This window comes from Hypomesus nipponensis, chromosome 2 (genome assembly GCF_054491055.1).
Source record: "Hypomesus nipponensis isolate SF chromosome 2, ASM5449105v1, whole genome shotgun sequence".
In the NCBI taxonomy this organism is placed as follows: domain Eukaryota; kingdom Metazoa; phylum Chordata; class Actinopteri; order Osmeriformes; family Osmeridae; genus Hypomesus; species Hypomesus nipponensis.
This window is the reverse complement of record NC_140362.1, coordinates 16777452-16803023: the sequence shown is the minus strand read 5'-3', so window position 1 is coordinate 16803023 and position 25572 is coordinate 16777452. Positions and strand designations below refer to the sequence as shown.

Sequence of the window (25572 nt, the reverse complement as noted above, 5' to 3'; positions counted from 1 at the left end):
TATTTATATTATAGTAAATTATTAATAAATGCATATACTATAGATATTTGATCAGAATGGTGTGAAATAGGTAAGACTGAGTTGACCCTTGTCACCAATGAGAAAAAACACTGTCAAGTGCTCAAATTTGAAACAATGTGCTAGATATAGGGTTTAAAATGTCCAGAGCAGTGGCTGTTGAGATGTGGCTAGAAATGCTGGATCTGGTTGTGCACCCAGACTTCCGTGCCCCAGATCTTGGTCTTGGTCATTTGTGGCACTTGGCAGTATTCAAAACCAACTTGACAAACTTGAGGGACATTCCCCTGATTTACATAATGGCAATGTGTTTAGATTAGATACATTGTTGTGGTTGTGTTATGGACAACATAAGTGACTTAAGACAGTGCTACTACCCAGTGGACAGGTCAAATTAATATTCATGTGTTCCATCGAGACTGAATACAGAATCTTCTGAACCAGTGGGAGTAAAATGAAACCCTGAAATTTGACTGACACAGATTCAGTCAACAGTATCCAACAACATTAGATGAGAGTGGTTAGATGTGAAGAACGAGGGGTAGTTACAGGCCTGTTTCCTATAATTGGGTAGAAACAAGTGGGATGGTGGAAAGTTATGCTGACAATCAAGTGGGTCATGATTACCCTGAATCCTAAAAGCATAATCCTGTGACAAAAAGACACCGTCCTACCTTGATTTGGACATTATTTGACAATTCCTAAGATTATTTTGGATCACAGACGCTTATAATGAGAAAAGATGGAGTGAATAATCTTGCTTGACACTGAAAACCAAAACAGGCCAAAGCATCTTGTCATGGAATGGAGGCTTTCAGCATTCTAACCCCACAGTCTTTAGTCCCTGCAGTTGCTACAGAGCAGTTGCTACAGAGCTGTAGTTATAGTAAATCATTGGGAATGTCATCTTTGGGGTTTTACTTCCTGGGTCAGCATAGCTTTCTGATTTTATAGATGTAGGTTATTCTAGGGAGATGTGCACACAAAAACAACAAAGGCATGTTTTGAAACCATGTTGCTCTGAATGGGGACAGCACCTGGACTGAAAGGAACACATGCACTTCTCCTTTTGCTTTTACTATGTGTGTGTTTGTTTAAAAGTACATGTCTGTGGTGTGTGTGTACATGAGAGAGAGAGAGAGAGAGAGAGAGAGAGAGAGAGAGAGAGCGAGACAGACAGAGCGAGAGAGATAGAGACAAAGAGAGTAGTTGACATTTATGAAAAAGGCTAGTTTCTTGGGGATGTCCCATTGAGCATAAAACCAAGAACGGGAAAGTGAAATGGAACCCAAGTCATATTTATCCTCTCTTCCCCTTTGGTCTAGCCATGATCAGTACATTTCACTTTCAATACCACAATCCTATATCTATTCAAGATATTTCCTTAATTTCTTCCCCCAGAGAAATATATCTAATGAGAGTTCAAAATTCATTTTAACATTTTAATTTGCCTCATAATACAGTATTTCAAGTGTTTATATTCATCATTTGCTGTGTGATTGGCAGGACTAAATTGTGAAACCACAAAGAAAAACTCCCTGTCATGTTAAGTTAAGTTTCTGTTGAACTCATTGCATCTAACCTATATACATGACTGGGAAAAACACAAACCACCTACACAACACAGTATGTCCCTGCGGTTTGTCTTACTCATCGGTGCTGTACCTGAGCAACTTTTAGCTTTAGAGGTTATGTAATAATCAATGCCTGAACTGCATTCCTGTCTTCATTTAGAGAGAAACGTAATATGAAGACTTCTTCTCAATCATACATATGAAGCACTTTGTATAAGCCTTGCTTAATAATCATTTTAGTTATAATTTAGAAAAAAATATATACATATTAAAGCTGAACTGCACTTTTTTGATTTGACACTGTGGTGGAAATCTGAAGAAATCAATTGCCATAAAACGGTTAAATATCTTTCATACAATTATTTATTAAAGGAACAAACTATTGAATACACAACACAATTATCTATGACATACAAACATCAGACAATACATAGAAAACCATCTGCCCTAGGCAATCAAATGTTGATCAGAAACCATGCACTCCCAAACAGCGTCTGCCAGCTCTTCTATTGAAAGAGCAATGTGATTGGTCAAGCATCTGCCATGGGCATCTATTCATCACACAGACAGCTATAATTAAAAGAAAAGAACATTCCCCGTTACCAACTAAGTGATGAAGCAACACATTTCTAAGGAATAGAACCAATCCAATCTTTTCCACAGATCTCCTGGTGGGCTACTGATAAGACACAGTGTGTCTCATAAGACAGAAGCAAACAGACCAGAAAATACAAAACACTCAAATCAAACATTGATATTTAGCAATTATGTGATCAAAAATGTATATCACAACATTTACAATACTTTGTCATAATGCCACCATGACCATCTGCAACTATACTTATAAGGGCTTGTTTATGTGCTTACTAACTCCCTCCTCCTCTCTTTCCAACCACAACTCACAATGAACAAAAAACTCCAACTCAACTTATAAACTCTTGTTAAAAGGGGAAGCCCTGACAAATGATCATGGCTTTCAAAGTCATGCATCAAACAGAACTACTTGTACAAGGAGACTACAAGACAAACTAGGTGAGATGTCTGTCTGTGTCTGGCTGTCTGCTGGTCTACAAAAATAGCTAATGTATTAGTCTAATGTGGAGATGGGAATGTTGAGCTGTATTTGGGTTTTCACTTTGGAAATTGTAGATGTGGTATTTAGGTATGCGTGGTTAGAATACTATATAACACTGTAGAAGGTGCAGGTCTGTCTATTCAATATTCAAATAGCCTACTGCTAAACAATGACACAACAGTTGACATTTGTTCAGTGGTATTGTGTTATATGTTTAAGACCAAGCTTATAATTCTAGACAATGTAATATATTTTATATTCACCTAACAAGTTGAAAATTCATACTCACTGTTACTGCCTTTATATTTAGTGTACCAGTTTGGTGTTTGCTTTCTTCTCTGCTAAGCATACTAGTAAATTGTTGAAAGTATTTAACAACTCATTGACTGCATTGCTTTTTTTCCATTCAATGCATCCTTTGAGCAGACGTTTGTCAAACCACAGCAATGGCTTTAATTGTGGTCAAAGAGAAGCTCAACCAGCATTGGGTAATGTCTCAAAGAAGAGTCAGAAATGAGGGGGGTCGGAACTGTGGTTGGAACTATTTTTTTTGCACTAAAGGAAACGTCTATTTATTGGCAGGGTGTGCAGGCAGATACAAACTGGTACACGTGTTTAAATGTCTGTTTGTGACTTTGTCTGTATGTACAGTATGTGTAGAACCATACTCTTTTGTTTGGTTGTGTTGGTTATTAATTTATGAATCCAAAGTATCTGAACTACTTGTGTATTCCTTAGAGTATGGCGGGTCAGCAGAGCCCAGCCAAGTACTTGTTGCTCCAGGTGTGGTGTGGCCTCCTCACCATTGGCATGATTGTTCTGGCTGCAATTTTCACATCAATGAAAATAAACTCACGTGACAAGGTAGGATGCTCATTCAATATGAACTATTACTATTCCAACTATTCCGATTATGAAGCCACTATTACTATTGAGGTATACTATAGATGAGGATGTGACAATGATGGTGGACTGATGCCTATCATAAAAAATGTCTGCTATTGTGGAGGAAACACTTTCTTCATCACTAGTCCTGTAATCTATTGACATTATTAGTCCGAATGAAATACGACCCTGGACCATTTTCCCTCCTTACATTTCTTCCTTTTTTGTGCCAAAAAACAACCTTCTCTCTCATTCCCCCATTGGCAACGAGGTGGACTTGAATGTCAACCTTCCAAAGTAGCTGTATGCTAATAGTCTTCTCTCTGTTACAAGGTCACTTTAAATTAGTCCGAAGGGTAAAAGAAAACATTTAGTAAAAATGACCGCACCTGCAAGAAAAAAAAAAACATTTAAGTAACATTTAAGTAGTTAAAAAAGTCATGCTTTACAGAAGCTCAATACCGCTTTCTAGGTTTCAATATTCTTAATAATATACACATTTTCCCCCCAAAAGCACAATCTTTCTAAAGAAAGCTATATCTATGATTGACAGGTTTGATTCAACAACACAGTCTGAGCTTACTAACCTCAGCTTCTATAGGTCTGGTGCACTTATTTCTGCTCAGGAAAGGAGAAAGGAAGAAGGATCCACAGGATCTATATCACCCTATTGGGTTGCCTACTTCAGTCAGTACGGCTTTCAGTGTCAGCGTGCTGTCTTGATATGGTCTCTGCATTGAAATAGATAGGATCTATTTAGAAGCGGAAGCCATGACAAACTCATTCTTGCCCCGGTTGGCATGATCTTAAAGCTGCACACTGTCTTCATCTTTTCTAGAATGATTTGTCAACACCAGACCCTGAGAAAATGACCCCAAATGGTATGTGTAGTATTATGTAATTTTCTGTATCAAATGTATTTTGCTCATGATATTAAGAACAACAAATAACAAAGTTGTATTCTTTTCAGCTGTTCTTGCTGCCTTGAACTCATCAAACGGTATGAACATACAGTACTTTCTATTTTACTTCGTTATAGTTAACACACTTTATGAGATATGCTTACTGTAAGTGACCAACTAATTTAAGCTCAGTTTTTTTTAAATGTAATCCTTTGTATTGTACCAAATTTGGTTCTCAAGCTAAGGTTTTGCTTTACAGGTCCTCAACATTCTTACATTCAGCTCACCATGGCCAATGGTAAGTTTTATCTGCTTCTGATACTTTGTAACATCCTTTAGCTTGCTTGTTGCAGTTAAGCTCAGGCAGAGGGCATCCTGTTAGGGAGATTACATTCCACCATATTACCTCCCACCCACACTTTGAAGTGGCTTCTCAGGCCCACAATCGTATTCTTTAAGAGCTCTATTGTGGGTGACACAGTGGGCCAGATGACACTTTTCCAAAATTGTATCCTGTGGTAGCCCAAAAAAGGGCCAGGCAATTTGAGAGCAGTGGTTGTGTATACATTTCGTTGTCTAAATGAAGTGCACTGCACTTTATGTGCTTTCAATATAAAGTTCAGGAAGTTCTTATGCCTTTGCCATTACTCATCTATAGGTCAAGACACTTGGACCTATGACACAGACCACAACATGCCTCTCTGTGACTCTTGCTCCCTGACCCTTGACAACAACTGTGTTCATGCTTCATCTGATGGACTTTACTACTTCTATGCCCATGTCACCTTTCACAACCTGCCTGAAGGCACTGAGAAGGGAGCTGTGATTCTCTACAGGTATGCCACTTCGAGTGAAAGAAGAAGACTGAGTGAAGCAGTGTTTCGTGGAAAACAAGGGACTGTGTCAATAGCCAAGATAGTACAACTCAAAAAGGGAAATTGTGTAAGATTAGAAATAACGCCTAACATTGCCTTCATTTCTCATGATGTAGAAAAAACATTTTGGGGGGCTTATCAGCTCCCCAAACTCTGAAGCATAGGGCAGAAGTCATATGGAATGTTTTTGTCCATGGCTTCTTTATTGCTTTTGCTTAATTAATAAACAGTGCTTAAGGTTTTTCAGGTAATTGACATCATGTAAATGAAACCTCTGAAAACTGTGCTTGGCTTTCAGAAGTATACATTTACATTCATTAGACCCATAATGTCCCATTGATTGTATAATTTATGAATAAAGGAATTGTTAACCTATGATTTTAAGAGTTCAGAAATTGAAGATAAAGTCATGTTGGTATACAGATAATGAATGTCAGTTTAAATTGATCCATACTACTTATCACATGATGGTGCTACCTTCATTAAGAAAACACAAACTTATCTAATTCTCTGTCTGCTATTAATACTTACTTATTCATGTATCAACAACTTTAAATTAATTTAATAGATTCATGTCAGGGTCTACACAATGTTCTTCTATGTATTTATCCTTAAATATAAAGCTTAAAATGAAATTGTTAATATATTGTTTCGTTTTATAGATATGAAATAAAATGTGGTCATAAAGATTCATTTCCTTGTTATAAATTAAAAACTTTGGATCCATAGTTAGGCACTCAGTTTATCAAAATCATCAAAATATTCCACACATGGCCTTTATTACCCACAAATATATCTTCCATCACTCAAACGACATAAAATCTAATGTGTCAAGGTTGGGGACACACAAGGTGATGTCATCACTGATCTGCAATGCAAACAAGGAAGTATACGCAAAATAATTTCATGAGAGCCAAGGGCGAAATAGTCAATCACACAGCCGTGGGACTTTCTGTGTTGAGTTAATCACCCCATCTTATCCTATACATTCACTCACAATGTCAGTTAAGAGCTATTAATGTCAGTTTGGTGTGCTGTGCCTTAAAACATGTTAAACTACTACTCTGTTAATAATGTCTAAAATCTCCAGAAACATACTTTTTTATTTCCAAAGACATTACGGACATCAGCTGCTGAAGTTTCTCTCTTGTTCATTTTTGGCCACTACTGCGAAATACAGCAACAAAATTCCAAAGGGATGAAAATGATGAAAGAAGAAAGAACAAATGGCAGGACTCTAAAATAACTTTCAAGGGGTTGAGATAGCTAGATTAATAGCTGTCTTCATGCCCTTGTTTAGTTGAATGAAAATAGGTTTGGGTATTGCAGAATGAAATTACAAGTTTGTGGGTCTTGGACTGTTGCAGAAAGTTTTTGCAGTTGACTTTTATGAGAACACAAAACAATCACTCACAAATCACAAAGCAACCCAAAATACAAATACATTATTAATAGATGGCAACCACGGTGGCTTCACTGCAATTGGCTACAAAGCAATTGACGAACCACTATGAGAAATGCTAAGCTGGAGGAATTTAAGGACTACAGCAACGGAACATATACAGACGCAAAAACCCACAAAAAGTATTATTAGTTTTCACTTCTGTCAGCCTGTCAATGAGTAGAGGAAATGAATTGAATGACAACAAGAGAGTGAAATAGATCAGTAGAAAGAAAGTCTGTTTTAGTTTCAGAATGTAAGCATCATAAACCAGTGGTAAGATAAAAACTTTGGACTTCTGGGCTTCCATGTTCTCATCCTAAAAGTGATATTGTTTATTACACGTGACATGAGTCATGCTACTTTTCTTCCCCCTCAAACTGTCTTCAGAAACGGATGTGCTAGTTCCACCAAAGGTGTGACATCTCTGGAGTTTCCCCTGTGTGTTGGACACAGTTTTTGCCCCACAAAAAAATGGTTTATTTTTGAGTGGGTAGCAAAACAAGGCAGAACAATAAACTATAGAAGAACTCTTCAAAAAAACTTTCAATATTATTAGGTATTATTGTCCTATGGTGGAAATAACCAGCTTACGCCTGGTGATGTGTAGAGTGAACCTGAGGACAGGACATGTGTGACTATTGAGGAATAACCTACCAGAGGATAAGCAGAGTGTTAAGTCTAAACACACACAAGTGAACCCAGTGAAAAAGAATGTTTTTATTATACCATAATAGCCATACACTGTATTTGCATACATATACTTATCTCAAATATATTAACATTTAAAATTGTAAATATAGTGAATACAAATGCTTCCAAATCTATAGTGTTATACATGTTCCGGTATAGTGTATTGCCCTAAATCATCTCCTTATTCATTTATCACACAATGGTGCTTCTAAAGTTAATCACTTTACTATTTCATTCATTAACCTGTGACATATATATTAACACAAATGTCTTACTTTTCCATACCCTGAGCTAAAATGTATTGTAATAACAGCGACACAACCCTTACAAGGGACAACCTTGTTTTGTTAAAGTGCACAATGAAATACATACTTGGTCAGTATTGTTACATAGCCAATAAAGCTGTTCAATCTCCTTGCTGTATAATAATACAATTTCAGTTGTACAGTTGTGAAATAGCTCATGAATGAAATAGTTCATATAGATTAACAGTTAAATAAATATATAAGAATTCTTTACAAATACTTCATCCATACATAAACAATCTTTATGAAGGTAAATATCTGTTTCAAAATAAACAATAAACACCAGACAGACCTAACTTCAGCAAGTAAAATACAGATTGTCTTTTTGATAATAATACATCTATTTGAGACACAAAACATCTAACAATAAAATTAATTAATTATCAATGGAAGAACATAATAAATAATTGATATAAAGTACTGAAAAGGAAGTACTTGATTGAAATGTACATACAGTTTTTAGGTAAGTCAAAACAATAATGCACTTTTGATGTCATTGGTTTTCAATGACACAATATTTTCCAATCCAATGGATTTTATACAAGCATGATCATACAACAGCAAAGGAATTGGATGTAAACTGGATTTAAGATATACAAATCTGTTCGTGAATATAGATACAGCAAACTCTTTCTGGTGTCGCAAACTGCTTTTAAATTCTCTTCATATGGCTATTCATTTTTATTAGTATTATTATGTGCACATTCTATTGTTCTCATTCTCACATTATTATATTAAACACCTTCTCTTCTGCTTTTCATTATTGATTTAAAAGCCAGAGAATTTTACGGTTTTAACAATATTACCATAAAACAACATGTAACATGTAATCATGGCAGTGATATAAATTACCATGTGCTAATTGAAGACAGAGAAATTTGTGAAGTATGTAATATAGTCATACACAAAGTCCCTAAGGGTTCCATAAGACAAGTCCACAACAGAATAAGATAACAAACAAAAGGAAAGAATGAAAGGATGATCTGTCCATTTTCTCCCCACATGAAATGTTTATCTGAGAAGTGCTTGTCCTCTGCATTACTGGACACAATTGCCTTAGCTATACTTACACAGTGTGATAAAAATAGTGAGTACAGGACAAGTCGCTTGGGTGATTTTTGACAGCTGCCTGGTGAAAGCCCTCATGTTTTTTGCCTTCACTTTATCACAAAATGTCAGTGCTGTCAGACTTGTGCTCATTGGTTCACCTACAAGTGAAAGTTGCAATTGCCTTTGCTAGGGTGAATGTGTGCTTCTCTCCATGCATGTGCTATAGTCCCACCTCACATCGGTATTCACCTTACTTGTACAGCAGGGGAATTTGACTGTTGTGGCAGTGGTTACGGCTTATCTTGTCTGCTTGGTAGACGTTGGAGGAGTTAGAGAAAGAAGGCGGGAGGGAGTGATTGTCAGATGTGGGGTTGGGGTACCCTGGTGGGGGTAGGTTGGATTTTGGGTCAGGCTGGGAAGATGGCAGAGCTGGGCTATTTTGGCTTTGATTCTGCCCCGAAGATGGTCGTCTGCGGTTGCGCAGGGCTTGTCTTTCAGCCAGCTGATTGCGTAGCTCAGACACCTTCTCTTCTTTCTGAAAAAGACAAGAGAGGATTGGACCATAACGATTTTCCCAACATTCACACGAGTTCCTTATTGTGAATGTCCTAAAACAAAGCAGTTTGACAAGACCAACAGTTTGGCGAATTTCTAATCAAATCGTGTGGGCTTGTCGGCGTGGTTGCACGTGTGTACCTCCTGGATGATTTTCTGCAGCTCCCTGTTCTCTCTCTCCAGCTGGCGGGACTTCTCCTCGTCGTTGTTGTTGGTAGACGAGCCCGTCTTCAGAGTGTCCTGCTGCTCTGACTGCCACTCACCGCGTGTGACCAGCCTGCGGATCTACAGGGGCACAGGAAGTAGATTGAAACAGCCAATCGATTTAAGGGGAAATTTGTAGAAGACTCTGGTTGGCAGTTTTAGTTGCTGTACCTTGGGTACAAAGAGCACCACTAAAGTGATATAGACAGAGAAGACGATAGCCAGAGAGGCGAAGGCAAAGGAGGCGTCCTGCTGGGAGGTGAGGATCATAGTCACTGGGGCCGTGATCATGCACAACACCTGCAGAGAGGGATAGAGAGAGACAGAGAGAGAGACAGAGAGAGAGAGAGAGAGAGAGAGAGAGAGAGAGAGAGAGAGAGAGAGAGAGAGAGAGAGAGAGAGAGAGAGAGAGAGAGAGAGAGAGAGAGAGAGAGAGAGAGAGAAAGAGGAAGAGGAAGGAACGAGGCAAAGACAGTGGGAAGATTAGTGAAAGAGAAGGAGAGTACAGTATAGGGAAAAATAGAAAGTGATAGAGTGTGGTTGAAAAAATGGCATATAATGAGTTAGTGAACAGGGAATACAGAGAAAGGGGGAATAAAGTTAGAGAGACTAAGGGCATTTGATTATCTTTCTGAGAAACATCCTGAGTCAAAGTCATTGTGTAAATAGAGTCAGCACTGCACAAGCTGCTGATTCTTCAAGCCTCTGTTCATCAATACGGAGACTTAATATTGGTCTCCAAAAAGAAACAGATTGGACTCACAGCTACGTTGTAAATAGCCATCCCAACGGCTCGGTGGTCATTGATCTTCTCTGTGGAAACGGACTTAGTCTCATAGGCCAGAAATATCCCCAATAACAACAACAACCCCTTGTAGCCATACACCACACCTGGACCACAGAGAGGGAGAAGAAGAAACCAAAAAGAACAAACACACACACAGTATGTTACACACTTGACCGAGGTTATTGTACATATTTCAACCTATATATTCTTTTTCTATTTTGTTCTACAAAAATTGCATTAGTGAACATTGAGAATAGTAATCATCATTTAGTGAACACCACACAAGGATTAATTTACATATGGAAATACCAAGTAAACATTCCCAATGTGTAGAAATAGCACAGACAATTCCAAACAGACAATTGGTGATAGCCATAATGCATATAGGGAGAAGCACTACCCAGCCATGTGTTCATCTTCTCCGAGCTGCAGTGCTCCAGCAATGGCTGAATCAGGACATCTAAATCTCCTTTAGGTGCCTCCTTGGTGAACTTCTACTCACAAAGTAAGAAAGTGCGATGGAGTTGGAGAAGCATACACATTCTACACATTTGATTTGACTCATTGAGCAGATGCTTTTATCCATAGCGACATACAAATAGCAGTAGATCAATGGTCAGATGCGCATAGTTTTAACAGTATACACGTCCGTGGATTCATATATACAATAGACACTACGCCCCAGTCACAAGTCTATGTCAGCATAACTACATTTACATGTATTTATTTAGCAGATGCTTTTATCCAAAGCACCTGTGATACACTTGAAAGAAATCCAACTCTATGCGGAATGTCTGTACCTCAACTGTAATGTGTAGAGGATCAACAATCTGCCAAATCATGAGTGACAGGACATCTATGGCCAGTAATACTCCAACTGTTGCATAGAGTTTCCATGGTTCCAGGTGCTGCTTGGATACAAACAGGGAATTTGTCACAATCCAAGGGTATTGTAATGAGTCCACAAACAATGATAAATGGTTCATAAAGATAGAACTGTGTACACACAACGTGTCTGGCATGAACATGTGATTGTATATGTATGTAAATAGTGAAAAATTGCTATTGATTGGTATAAACATACCAATCAATAGCCCAAAAATACCTTAACCCAAAAATAAACAGACTTGTAATATGCATTTTGCAGTTGCTTGCTCTATTAAGCGTTGAAAACCCCGGTCAAAATCAATGGTTGCCACTGTGTCATAGTCATGTTAATGGTTATTGGCATAACCTGAAAAAGTACACATTAGAAAACTATTTGTTTTAATCAAAATGATGTAGCTCTCAAACTAAATGTCTATGTGTATAAGTCTACAGTAAAGACAGTGGACATTTTTTTACGAAAAAAAAACATCCGCAATTTTTAATAGTGGGTTACAGTTTCTGAAATGTAAATTACTATTACAGCTCTAACTACATTCCAGAAACCTTGTTTGTGCAATCTTGGGTTAGTCTATTGATAGGCTTTTATGAGATTCACATCATTTAGCTCCAAAGCTTTTCTACTCTTTAGGACTTCAGCTGCTCACCTTCTTCTTTTCTTTCTTTTCCTCCTTCTTTGTGAAGAGAGTGTGAACCCACCAGATCTTGGTGAACATGCTCCCATAGGCCAGACTGAAGCCCAGCCCCAGCAGCCAAAGACGAAACTAGATGACAAGACAGGTAAGTATAAATACGCAAGATAAGAAGCAGGTGTGAGACAGAAAAATGATATATATATATAAATACAATATATACTTTTTTTAAATAAGATCTATGGCTCTATAATTTTAGACAGGAATCCCCAAGTCCATCTTGGTAATCCCCATTGTGCAGTATTTCAAGTACAAAGTGAAAGAAAGAGAGCTGATGACTCACTTTCACTTCCAACCTACCTGGCAGACCACTGGAAACTGGGATCTGTGGATGTGGTGTCCATCTATTCCCAGTGGGAATACAGCTGCCAGGGCCATCATACAGCCTACAGCAGTCATGTTGTTAAGGTAGGGCTGTGAGTTCTGAATGTATCTACGACACAATAGAGGGGAAACAACATGTTGTATATATATATATATATATATATATATATATTGATATATTGATATAGTTGAATATGCTAGTTGATTTTCTATTCTTCATTCCCTGACATATTGTTACAATGTGTTTATTTTCAGCCTGCCTACCTCACGTTACTGTTGTAGATGTTGAAGGTCAGACACACTATCCCTAGGACAATGCCCAGGCCAGCAAAGACAGACACGGCCGCAAACAGCTTCTGAGATAAGAACCTATACTCTTCTATCACCATAGTTTGGTCTGCAGGGGGGCCGGCACCTGAGAGAGAAAGAGGCGAGGGAGAGATAAAGGGAAAGCAAATTAGAAAATATTGTTTATGGTTTTAGTAATGTTGTGACATTGATGGGACTGACATCTGACACTTCTTTCTTTAAACTGGAGTGACATCTGTTTGAATATTTGGAGCGTTCAGTGCTTGTGCCCCTGGTCATCCTCCTATTGACTTCCATTCAAAATTGACTTGTATGTACAGTATTTGTACGGTACTGGGAAAAAGCACAGTCCTGCCATTTGGTGTATTGTACAATTAAAACCCTTTTCTCTTTTTCTTGATTTTCTTGAAATCCAAGGTACAAACAGTACATAGCCATAGCAGTGGCGATACATACATGAATTTGAGTAAGACTAAGAGATGCACAGACACGCATAGAACATAATAGAGTTCAACACCACCTCACCTATCCACTTGTCATTGCCAAACCAGGAAAGATTCTTTTGAGAACTGTCATAGTATCCAATTTTCTTATAGCTTCCACCTACACAGCGGGACAAATAGAAGGCCCAAATTGAATAATCATGAATGAACTGAAAGATAAATACATTCATAATCATGAACACATTGCATTAGATAGTTCAACAGACACGGAGAATGCAAATATGGCAGTTGAGTTTGTTGTTACTGTACCTTGCAACTGCTCAATAAGAGTCATTGCCATTCTGGAACCCTGAGCATCAAATACTACGTGGCCCTGGAGGATAAAAAAGAACATTTAATCATATGATCTTAATTCAATTTTAATCAATGTTTAAAGGTTAAATCATGTATGTCGTCATCAAACACAATATATTGTGGCATTCATACGACAATTGGTGTAAATCAGATGTCAGATCAGTGTATGCAATTTGAACTATAAGACAACAGGATTTTAACCATGTTTACCCAGTTGAACTGTATCGGTGTGAAAAGCCATTTTTAGCCATTTCCTCTTTCACTCACCGATACTCCTTCAAACGAGCTGGTGTTGAGTGCCCTATAGATCTCAGCAGTGATGTCATGGTTGTTGTAGTTGAAGTCTTCCAACCTGCGGCCCTTGGCTTTGAGAGGGGCAACAGTCTTATTGAGGGCCAGGGCCAAGGCCCACACAGCATCATAGGCCAGAGGGGCCTCCTGGAACCCCCCGGTCTCCTCTGGGTTCATTCCCCCTAGCCGGGACATCAGCTGGCCCAGGAATTCCTGAGACGTCTGATGAGAGAATACAAAGAGAGACGGGTCCTCACTAATCCTGTAGCCACAAGTTTTTCTTACATTATATATTGACAATGTTTTTATAGCAAAACAGTTTGAGGCTAATACAACTGAGCATGTCTACATTTCAGCACAAACCAACTGCACAGATTAAATTGCTCTAACTGAAGCCAAATACACTGAGCACTGCAAAGACTGCAGTACAGCTTGTTATTCTGGTAATTTCTGTAATTGAAGGTAAGAATGCAACCAACATGGATTAATTGAGAGGAGGGAAAGGAGATAGGGAGGAATGAACAGCAATTCAGTACAATTCTGAAATAAGCATTGGAACAGCCCAAAAAGTACAGAACCTTAAGGCAACTCAAATATTGTATCCTGCAAATACTTTCAAGATCTAGATTAGATCGTTTTTTACCCAGGACTAGCGCTCACCAGATTGGATGCACCGCGGACAGTCTCAGGATTCAGCATGACAATCTCGGTGGTGACATGTCCTTCCACAGCCTCAGTCATATTCTCCACTGTGCAGTTGATGGATGGGTCTTTGATCTTGAACCAGTTGTCAGCATACCAACCAATCAGAAACCACACATACTTCTTCCCAAAGAGCTTCTCTTTGAATACCTGAGAACATGGCAAGAGACAGAAGTGAAGCATATTGATTTAAAAGAGAGAAGAAAAGATGATACTTCCAAAAAAATTATATTTTTATTTAAGACATCCGAGAAAGCAACTCACTTCACAAAACACTTTCCTCGCTTCAGTCTCGTAGAAAAGTCCCACTATGATTCTAGCATCCTGGCGCTAGATCATCAAAACCAAGAAGCAACATTTAGTAACTGTAACAAAAACAGCACGACACAATCTATTTGGATCCTGTTCACATTGTGCTTGACATATGAAGTGTGCACATCCTGCTTTTGAAGTTGCCAATTAGCTCCCCTGCAAGACTTCCCTCCATCAACTCTTTGCTAATGCTAGGGCACACAGCTGTGAGCAAGGGACAGAGTCAGCAGCCCGTTTGAATATTTAATCAAAGCACCTTGAGGTTCTTGACAGCGACAGCAGGGTCGGTGAGGAAGCTCTGTCTCACACTGATCTCTATTCCAGCCTCCTTTACCCTCTGCTCCAGATCATCCAGAGTCTAGATGAAAGGGAGGTATATAGAAAGAAAAAGATGGGAGAAGGAGAAATAGATAGACAGAGGGAGAAAGAGGAGGGGGGATGAAAATCAGAGAGAACATAGAGGGGGAAGATACGGTTGAGAGGACAAAGAGGAATTTACCATAACATAGACAAAATGAGTGAGTTTAAGAAGTGCCGGCACGGTGCCAAAGCAAATTAAATGAAAAAAAGAACCCCAAAAAATAGGTGCTTGCTACATTTTCCACATTCAGTAACAACTTGAATATAAAGCTAAAAGAAAAGAAAGAAAGAGATATAAAAGATAAATCTCAGTCATGGAAAATACTAACATTCACTGCTCATTAGAAAAAGGAAATATGAATCAAGGGAAGCGAGTAAAAAAGAGCTAAAGAAAGTAACTGACAGATGTAAAGACTTCTGTGGTTTGTTGGATGGTGGCAATCTTGGTCCATTTCCACTTCTGGAAGAGCCGAACTCTGGTAGGGTTATGCAGGGTGGCCGAGGGGTGGGTGCGGAAAAATGTTGGAAAACGCTGCCGGTTGGACAAAGCTGGAGAGCTGGAGCCATAGGAAAGCTGAGAGAGGGAGAGAGAGAGAGGGAGAAAGAGAGAGGGAGAGAGAGAGAGAGAGAGAGAGAGAGAGAGAGAGAGAGAGAGAGAGAGAGAGAGAGAGAGAGAGAGAGAGAGAGAGAGGGAGAGAGAGAGAGAGAGATTATATACTAAATGTTACTTAACAAAATTAAAGATATACACAATGTATTTATGACTGAGGCTATGTGCATGTCAAGTAAAGTGAGGGGAAAGTTCTGACAAAAAAAACACATATACAAAGCAACACATAAAAAGCTATACACATACAGGACACAGGCAAACACATACATATACTTGGCCACACCCAGGACAGACACATATGAAATGAAATTGAACAAAGCTACAAGAGCATAGGTAACCTTTTGAGAAACGAAAAAAAGGCTTCCTACTTGCTACTTTCAAATCAACACATAAACATTTGTTTATGTTTAAATGGTGTGGATTCCAGTCCACAAATGGAGGCCCCAATATTACTCTATAACAATGAGTATGTTGGACATTTAGCAATGCTCTGAAGGCAAAAAAGGTGGTATACTGTCAATAAACCGATAAAATGTGTATGAGGATAGAGGATGAGTAGAAGAGGGAACATAGCATAGCTAATGAAGCAAGAGACAAATGCAGAAGTTTTCAAACAAGTATACGCACCACAATGAGATTCCACATGCGCGCAGCCTCAGCCACCAGGGTGGAGACGGAGCTACAGCCAGGCATTAAAACTATCTTAATGGGCTCTGTGTAAAGCAGGTCATAGAGCAGCTTAGTGGCCTCACCTGGGTCACACTGTCAGGAAGATGGAAGCAGAAAGAACAGGAAGAATGGACGGGAGAGACAGAGGGAGAGGATGGAGAAAGGGAGGAAGGAAGGGTATATTTATAGAGATGTGTGAGAGGAATGAAAAAGTCAATACAATTTTTCAACAGTAAAATTTCAACAGTTTTATATTACACACACAGACACAAACACACAGTCAAGCATATCATATCATAAATAAATACTGTATATATGTACTTTTTACTATTCCTGCTAGGTACCATTCCCTTTCAATAGAAGACCGTCTAAACTGACCATGCCTGGGTCTGGCCCTGAGTAGCATAAACCCTGTCACATAATGACCGACTCAGATGGTCCCGTCAGTGATAAATGATCACAGACAGTCTTAATAAGATATCACACTACCCAGTCCTCAGTTGGGCCAGTGTTAAGTGAGGCTGACACGTCTAATGGTGATTTACTGGGGAGGGGGTGACAGAGCTCTCATGCATTACAGCCGAGTGTCACAACCAATAGTGTTAAAAGCCAACTGTGACTTTATGGTTGATATGGCTGTCAAAATGTGAATGATGTGATTCTGTTAGCAGAAATTAATCTCAGAGGTGGGTGTCTTTGTTCGTTTTGTAATGAGTGTGTAGGCACAGTAAGTCTGTAGAATATCACAGAATATTCATGATTTCTTATTTTAATATAGAACTTATCTTGATATATTGTAATGATAAGACTGTTACCACAACCATTTTTTAAATAAGAATGGTGTACTGCGTCAATCCATCTAATTGAATAATTGATCAAAGTTTGCAGTCACCACTTTGAAATGTTCAAGGCAATGGAATGGGAAGGGAGGATAAGCATATGTCTTTGTATACATATCTCTGAGGGCTGTAAATGGTCAAACACTACCTCGCACAATCAAAGGAGTTCTTATACCACACAGATGAGAAGGGCAGACTTATTTTTGTTACAAGTTTGTAATTAACATTTAAACCAGATATCCTTGTCGCTAAGCAATTCTTACTATAGCATCATACAGTATCCACCGACTTGAGGAATTAATTTAATTCGCTTGATTTCCCTAGATTTTTCCTCTGAAGTCTTAAATTATCCTTTGATCAACCAATTAGAAATAATTCCCTCAACATGTCCATGTCACATACATTGTATTCTTCTGGTGTCAGAGGTGTATATTGTTGATACAAGTCATGTAGTCTATGATCCCTTACTGATGAATGGTAGTTGCACTGGATTTATGTCCACCATCCGCGTGTTGAAAATTATACTTTAAAATCATTTAAATTATGAGCTACACATTTGTTACTGGGAAAAACATTCAATTAAACCTGATTTCAAAGTTTGCTACACTATTAACTATGTTGCCATGACAACATTTTTTCCCCTTTCTTCCCTATATTTTCCAATGTAGAGCCTTTTACACCAATGAGAACCAACCTTGTAGTGCTCACTCTCCATGTAACACAATTAACTGTTTCTTGACCATGCTGGTGTTCAAGGCTGCTTTAGTATAAAACTATTGATATACAGAACTTCCAGAGTTAAAAGATGAAATTGTCTTGTAAAGCCTAGGTAAAGAAGAAACCAGCAGAGGGGGTTTTGTATTGGTGCCTTAGATTGAGAATATTGATCAGTTTATGGTCCAATTGTAACACTGAGCATCGTCAACTAATCGCAAATTGTAAAGTGACAGACAGTGACTCCCTGTGTCTATTTCATCCTGTATTAATTTATTATTTATGGTTTATACCTTGAGCATATTAATTATGTAGCCAGGCAGTTTTCAATTGACAGATCCTACAGATAAAATTACAAAACAAATGTGCCTGACAGAGAAAAACATGTAAGCCTACTCATTCAAATGCACTAGGGAAATTGTTAGTGGTATCGTTGTCATTGTCTTATCATTCATATATAAACTTTCAAAACCTAAATAAAACATCGTGGTGTGTTTGACAACTTCCCTTTCCATCCCGACACTCACCATACTGTCGTAGTGTATCAGCTCCAGTTCATAGTCAGGAAGAATGTCACTCCTGTTGTTCACAAGATCCAAGGCCATCTGCGCAGAAGGCCAACATGCCTGGCCACCCGGCCAACCTCCACTCATGGGAAACAAAGCGCCGATGTATAATTTCTTCTTTCCTGTGGACGGACATGGCCAGAAGAGAAGAACCAAGTTGACCGATGCCCAGAAGAAAATAGCACGACTAGATGCAACCCTGGATTGTCGCCGTGCCTTCCCAGAAACCATGATTATCCGGTAAGATGAACAGGTGCAATATCCCACAGATACTGTAGTTAAGTTGTTGCTGGGGTAGGCTAATAGGCAGGTTTGATAATGTTCTCTTTTATGTTTACAATAGCATGTCTCTTTAACGCTGGAGTTTAATCGACAGAAGTAATTGCAAAAAAACTGACCGACATCATAAATAAGCGCCACACTTATTCTGCTGTAATTTAAAAAGTAAAAAATGACAGCAGTGAATATCCAGTCAAATTAATTCATGTAATTGTAATATTACATGAATGTAGAATAATTTCCCATGTTGTTGGGGCCAGGCTACCAGACCTTTTAATTGTATTTCACATGCGAGCTTTCTTAGACACGCAAATGCAGACCTGTGGCCTATTTGTCTGCCTTTTCCAATTCAACAGCAAGTTGATATTTTTTGGGGTGAATTAAGCTATGCTGGGCATTTCCTAAACTACGAGGAACAACAAAGCTGTCAAGTCGCGTGACAGTCCTTACACTTGTTTTTTTGGGTACTATACAACATGTAGACTAGTTTTTCCGTAATACAAGTCGTAGATTCCCATATCGATTAACAACTTGCTACTTAAAATAGCCTAAAAGAATAAACCACTAGGCTACTTGCGAAGGCATAATGATCCGCGCGAAACCGAGTCGCAACTCCATATCCAAATTGAAGATAAAACAAAATTCCGCGGAATAAACCACGACCAGCTCTAGAGATCTATGCAATTTCTTCTCTGCAGCATTGAGAGGCTGTGATATACACTCGTGTTTGAGTGTGTGACAGAGGGAGAGAGATGGGGAGCGAGAGAGAGTGAGTGAGAGAGCTAGAGAGAGGTTTACAAAATATTTAAATAATCAGATAAATAATAAAACAGATATCATTAATCATAAATTATGACCAAACTGTATTTTAACTTTACTATTTAGACTATTCTTTGTGTTTAGACTATACGCCTATTTATCAGATCCATCAATATCTGAGCAGAATATTGTTTTACCTGGCTAATTTGAAATTACACGGATTAAATGTTGCAATTGTTGGATTGATTTTATTATAAACGATCCCATTTGAGGCAACTTTCTTTCTCAGTACTGAATACATGATGTACAGTATGCGTGCATGGCAAAATGTGTATTTCCTACCTGTATAATTTTTGTCATCTTTGATTAGCAAAAAAAAGAGAACATTTGATTAATAAACTTCAACCAAACAAGACAGGTATGCACCATTTGTATGGTTATGTAAATGAAACATAAAATAAAACATGATACATATTTGGTGTAGTGTCAATTACCCATGGCTGAGTGACTGAACCACTAAGACCATGGGTGGACTTCTCACAGCAACATCAACTACATCCATGTACTCATTATACACTAAGAAGAGATACAACTATGCATGTAATATATATATATATATATATATATATATATATATATATATATATATATATATATATATATATATGTAGGGTAGATTTGTGTTAAACTCTGCCAGATGATGCAAACAAATCCCCTCAGAACTGTGTACTTCGTTTTCCCTTCATTGTTCAGAGTAGGACAACTGCAATATCATGTCTAAATGAATAAAAGATTAGTAAAGAATGAGCTAAATTTACAAGATCATACATTGTAAGTTTAGACAAAACTCACAAATATGTAAATGCTATAACGTCTAATTCTATTCGATGTCCCAGTGCTACATAATTTTCTACTCACAGAGGCATGTAGGTTTGGGTGAGTCCCACTTCCCCTGTTTGGTGCAATGGGTGATGTTTCTGCCCTCCAGGATAAAGCCAGCATTGCAGCTGTAGTGTACTATGCTGCCCTCTACTGGTTGTCCTGGGGGCTTCACTGTCACCCGGCCATTCTCCAGGGATATCCATGTACGGGGGCACAGCAACACTGGAGTTTAAAAAGAGGGCGAGGAAGTAAGTGGGAGTGGAATAAGGAAAGAGACATTGAGTGGCAAAATATATAGGAAGAAGAGGAGGGAGGGGGAAAGTGAATAAGGGAGGGAAAAACAAACTTCACACAAAAGAAAAAGCTACTCTCAAACCTTTGGTAGTATTTTTTACTACCAAAGGTAACAACTTTACAAAGACAGCAAAGGCAACCAGTCTACTTACAACATTTGCTGTGCTGCATAATGTCTGTCCATGTGCTGTTGGGGAGGCATTTCCTGACTTTGGGCCCCACTATCACCCTGTTGCCACGACATATGTATTCAATCTCATAGTCCACTGGTAGTATCTGGACACTTCGGATCTACAGCAAGAGAGGGATAATTAGTGTGTGCGGTTGAGAGAGAGAAAGAAAGAAAGAAAGAAAGAAAGAAAGAGAAAGATGCCCAGACATGTTTGTGAAAAGTCTACAGTAAGTCTAAAGAATACAACCTTAGGGAAAAAACAGAATGTTTTCAAGATCAGAGATGCACCATGTACAATGCTGATTGAGAATATTGTAGTGGGTGGGGTGCTCCGACCATGAAAATGGTCCTGTTTTAAGAGTGATGATAGTGTACCTGCTCTTGTGTCAGACCTCTATAACGAATCCCTCCATCTCTGGGAGGGAGAATGATGGCACAGCCTAAAACAATTAGGAGAACAGTAAGGTAATTATAAATAAACATTGTCAGCCATATCCAGTAGAATACAGTACAGCTCCATCATATCATGGCTTCATCCAATGCTCTGTGCACAGAAACAAATTACTCCATTTAGGTCATTTAGAAATCTCTATAGATGATATTACTTCAAGTACTCCAGTATCACACAAAGGCATACCACACACATACACACAAATTACCTCCAGATGTTAAATTATGTATGGGCACAACAAGAGATGGAATAGAATACAGAATCATCAGAAACAATAGCGGTGCCATCACTGGACCTGTAAGGAGAGATAGATTGGGAAGGGGAGAGAGGGTTGATATGAGAGAAAGAGAATGACAGTAAAATAGCAAAGTTACGGAAACAATCTTCGTATGTATAATGTTGTGATCCCATGTAGGTTGAGTTTAGCTGTAGTAGTGGTTTTATTGAAACTTGAACCAGTTTATGAAAAAGGTGCTACCTAGAAGCATTTTAGTCAGTAGGTTGTCCTTGTTGGATGACCTTCTAAAAACCCATCAGAACACTTTAGGACTTCAAGTAGAACATTTTCATTAAGGCTTTTTAAGTTCCTCAGAGACTAAATGTATAGCCTATAACACTGAGAATATCTACTGATGTACTGTAGTTATACAATTTGTACTTTGGGCAACATTGACAAGTATTTCCCATTCTCATTACAAGCTTTAATGATGATGGCACATGATTGGCACACGATTGAACACATGCCAACATAATGTACAATTCAAGTCTTAGGGTTGATTATACAGTGCTTCAGCAAGACATAGCATAGTACATGTTCTTTAAATCTAAATCAGTTAGATCACCATTTCAGGAAAAGAAAGAAAGTAAGTAAAAGGTGTGAATCTTTGGCTTAACCAATGATTCAACTACCAGAACGGATTTTCAGGATTGTTAAGGCCTTGAAAGGTAAATACACATATGACAAAAATATAAGAATCAGTAAGTGTGTCACTGTGAGAAAGTATATCTCCCCTTGCATCACCTAGAGGAGTGAAAGTTGAGTAAGTATATGAGTTTGAAAGTATCAAGTGAGAGTACTATCTACAAGCAATAACATGTAAAAAAAAATGCATTGATTGCTTCTATAATTACTCAAAGCAAAATATGCGTTATAAATATGACACTGGCAACACAGGGATGTTGGCTAATGTACATATTTAATTGTACAAATCTAAATACAGTTTTGTATTATACTATTGTTACAATTGTAGAACGGCCACTATGGCACTATTGAGAGTACTCAACTACCAAACTAGTCGAGAGAGAGAAAGAGATGGTGCATGGGTGTGAAGGATGTTCAAAAGACCGAGTGAGGGCAAAACAGGGACCACACTGGATGGTATAGATATCACACAGTACACAGTAAGACATAATAGCAAACTGTATGTGAACAATCAACTAGTGGAAAAGAGGGACACGAGTAGATCATTTCAGTGCCATGAGCAGGGTAATAGGCTACTATCCGGATAATGGCCGCACTGGTAGTGTAGTTCCGTGTTAAGTGAAGGCCTTGTTTTAGCACACTTATTCTAGTGATTACTGTACTGCAAATAATGGAAATATTTATTTAAGCTTAATAGCACACTTGACACAATGATATGATCACATATATTCCTATTTAAGCATAGGACTACTTTTGACATGCACCGCCGATCCACTGTTCATTTTAGTACCATGGCCAGCGACAGTAGATAAGGGTTTGTGAACAGTGACGCGCCCAAGGCAGAATTGGCTATTCTGGTAGCCTATCTCTACAGCGCCTTCAGAAAACTACAAATAAATAATACAATTGCTAGCATGTGGAATGGGACTTGGATGTGCCCACTGCCAAATAAGTTCTAATGAGGGTCGTAGAGAGCATGCCACCAACAGCTAGCTCCCGGCTGGGTGTAGCTGGTCCTTGTTGACACGGGAATCCGTGATGGCCTATCGAAGAGGCTACCGGTTTACACTATTCACCAGACTCAAATGTTTGCTCAGCTCAGATGAGAAATTCTGACCTGACAATGTAAACCTATAAATTTAGTGATAGTTAAAAAACAACAATTGAATTAAAAGCACGGAGTGAATCAACGTTTTAGCCAACATGGAGTACACGCTAAACACTGTCCACTGAATGAAAAGCATGAACTGCATCACATTCTTGCTAACAATATTGTTAATACCATATAGTCTAACTTAAATAGTCAGCGGGCTCATTGAAAAAAGGCTATTATAGATAACATACTTACAAACACTAGATGCTCTCAATGAGGATTACAGTAGGAAAAATCCGTCGTTTAGTAATGAATAAGCTATTTGGTTAAATTGTGCTTCCTTGCTAAATGTTTGTTGTTATGGCAGTAGATCTAATTTTCCATGCATATGGACTTAGAAAGAACAAAGCTTGTCATCTATTTCAGTAGCCTGGTGAGAAGTAGGAAGGGAAATATTTACATAAATATTCTCTACCAAAAACGACCTAACTCAGATTTTTCTTCCTCCTACCCCATCTCTCGCTCACTAATCTTCTAATTCAATACGTCATGATGAGGACGTATCGTGCGTAGCAATCCTTTTCTTACGCAGCCGTTTCCTGTTCTGATCTTGTCCAACAGCCACATAGCGAGGAAATACTCCAAGGGTGGGGACTTTGCTGGGGGGATTGCTTTTATTTAGTAGAACTGATATTATTGTATCGTGATTCGTGACATGATTCATTGGAACCGAATGAGAACACCAGTATGCTCGTATTACTACTGAACAGGGAGGCCCGGATTGGCTAATCGGGAGCACTTTGAGAATTCTGGGTTAGCCGGTCTGTTTTTTTGGCCGCGCCCGCGAGGGCCGGTATTGTGCCATTAGATGCAGACCTGTCCTGAGCTGCTTAAGTCTTTTTACCACTGTTGCATTGAAAGTGTCTTAATATACTGTATCACTGCATGACAGGGACAGGAAATCCCTCAGTCGGGTCATAAGGTTTGCTGAGCGAATAATTGGACTTCCACTGCCTCCCCTGGGCGACACGCTGCCTCTGCCGGGCAGGTGACATTTTGAAGGATGAGACACACCCAGCAGACCATCTTTTCGCCCTGCTACCCCCTGGAAGGCACTACCGGGCCACCACAGCCCGCACCTCCAGACTGCAGAACAGTTTCATCCCCAGGGCCATCACAGAACTTAATACCCACACAACCCTCCTACCCCCCACCCCACACAACTATTTGTTTTTAATATATTCATTTGTCAGAGTGTGGGGTTGCAAGCATGCTTAAATGTGCTTTAGTGTGGTTGAAGGGTGTATGTGGATGTAAACATTGTTATTTTTTAAATTTTCTTTGCACAAGCAAATGTTGAGTATCTAGTGCACAATGAAAAATATAGTCTATTCTATACTAATGTAAAGGTTCACAAGGATGCGATTTTAATGCAGTTAGCCCGTAGGCTACTCAGTCAGGTCGAAAACGACAGCCTGATCCAAAATATCAGCAGTCCTGAAAACGGACCGAAAGTTCACATGCCTACAGCCTACGAATGACAAGTACTATAAAACCTGTATGTATCTGTCAAGTGCCTGCCCACTGCACCAATCTAAAAGCACATGTTCTATAACACCATAATGATGGTCCTGCTTCTATAAATAGGCGTCAACTGAGGGGATCAGACCTCAGTATTGTTTTGAATTCATTGATGAACATGCAACAGGAGACCTTCTGAAGCATACAGGATTGACCCAGACAACAGTGGCAGAGTGTATTCTACTAACCCATCCTCTTTGACTGCTGGATCTACAGTGTAGCCCAAGCTGTGCACCGGCTGTGTGGCTCACAGGTGAGTATGTCTACCATGTTCGTACAGTGTCCACACCTAGCTTTCATTGGTCTACTACAGTCAAGTTTAAATGCAATTGTTTTCATTTAATACCAGGGTGTTGGTGCCTGCCTTTGGTAAGGCACACAACCTAAATCAATGACCCCTTTAACCCAAAGAGTCAAATACCGGTAACTGTAATTCTATTTGTATTGGCATTATTTGGTTCATCCTAATACACAATTCAGTTTCCCATCTTCCTTAAACCATAGGGGAATTTGTTTTGGTTGTTTGGACAATATTTAACCCCTACCTACAGTACAATATAAAAATACAAAGAGGGTAACATAGTGCAAATATTGTAAGGTGTCATTGTGCAGATTAAGTGTTCAAGAACTAATAGTAATTAAGAGCATGGTGTGTACACCTATTCAATGAAAAATTCCCCAAGATAATTAATGATACCTGATGAT

General features: G+C 38.8%; 2 protein-coding genes across 3 annotated transcripts; one reads left to right on the top strand and one right to left on the bottom strand.

Annotated features, from left to right (window-relative positions):
* The first annotated feature begins 3408 nt into the window (after nucleotides 1-3408).
* lta (lymphotoxin alpha (TNF superfamily, member 1)) lies at nucleotides 3409-5870 on the top strand. Its single transcript, XM_084708674.1, has 5 exons — nucleotides 3409-3531; nucleotides 4391-4433; nucleotides 4523-4552; nucleotides 4714-4752; nucleotides 5113-5870. The coding sequence occupies exons 1-5, from the start codon at nucleotides 3409-3411 to the stop codon at nucleotides 5484-5486; spliced, it is 609 nt and encodes a 202-aa protein (XP_084564800.1). The 3' UTR covers nucleotides 5487-5870.
* A 1622-nt stretch (nucleotides 5871-7492) lies between these two features.
* gabbr1a (gamma-aminobutyric acid (GABA) B receptor, 1a) lies at nucleotides 7493-24789 on the bottom strand. 2 transcript variants are annotated; one of them, XM_084708658.1, is made up of 24 exons: nucleotides 23542-24789; nucleotides 21480-21566; nucleotides 21196-21260; nucleotides 20801-20939; nucleotides 20391-20576; nucleotides 19815-19832; nucleotides 18396-18556; nucleotides 16274-16408; nucleotides 15440-15610; nucleotides 14933-15034; nucleotides 14629-14694; nucleotides 14323-14514; nucleotides 13639-13884; nucleotides 13327-13390; nucleotides 13100-13177; nucleotides 12530-12680; nucleotides 12242-12374; nucleotides 11897-12013; nucleotides 11165-11272; nucleotides 10765-10858; nucleotides 10341-10468; nucleotides 9749-9877; nucleotides 9515-9658; nucleotides 7493-9353 (listed from the first exon to the last, which is right to left on the bottom strand). In XM_084708658.1, exons 2-24 carry the CDS (start codon nucleotides 21556-21558, stop codon nucleotides 9069-9071), a joined length of 2991 nt encoding a protein of 996 aa, XP_084564784.1. In that variant the 5' UTR covers nucleotides 21559-21566; nucleotides 23542-24789; the 3' UTR covers nucleotides 7493-9068. The 2 variants fall into 2 exon arrangements, with proteins under 2 accessions (XP_084564784.1, XP_084564783.1); XM_084708657.1 differs by lacking the exons at nucleotides 9749-9877; nucleotides 19815-19832; nucleotides 20391-20576; ... (2 more) ...; nucleotides 21480-21566; nucleotides 23542-24789 and having other exon boundaries at nucleotides 18396-18956.
* Between the last annotated feature and the right edge of the window lie 783 nt (nucleotides 24790-25572).

Coding starts and splice junctions, on each gene's coding strand:
- lta (XM_084708674.1), top strand. CDS start 3,409: ATGGCGGGTCAGCAGAGCCCAGCCAAGTACTTGTTGCTCCAGGTGTGG. Junction 3,532..4,390: donor AAATAAACTCACGTGACAAG/GTAGGATGCTCA, acceptor CATCTTTTCTAG/AATGATTTGTCAACACCAGA. Junction 4,553..4,713: donor TGCCTTGAACTCATCAAACG/GTATGAACATAC, acceptor TTTGCTTTACAG/GTCCTCAACATTCTTACATT.
- gabbr1a (XM_084708658.1), bottom strand. CDS start 21,558: ATGGCACCGCTATTGTTTCTGATGATTCTGTATTCTATTCCATCTCTT. Junction 20,577..20,800: donor TATGCAGCACAGCAAATGTT/GTAAGTAGACTG, acceptor TTTAAACTCCAG/TGTTGCTGTGCCCCCGTACA. Junction 9,659..9,748: donor TGGTGCTCTTTGTACCCAAG/GTACAGCAACTA, acceptor GTGCCCCTGTAG/ATCCGCAGGCTGGTCACACG.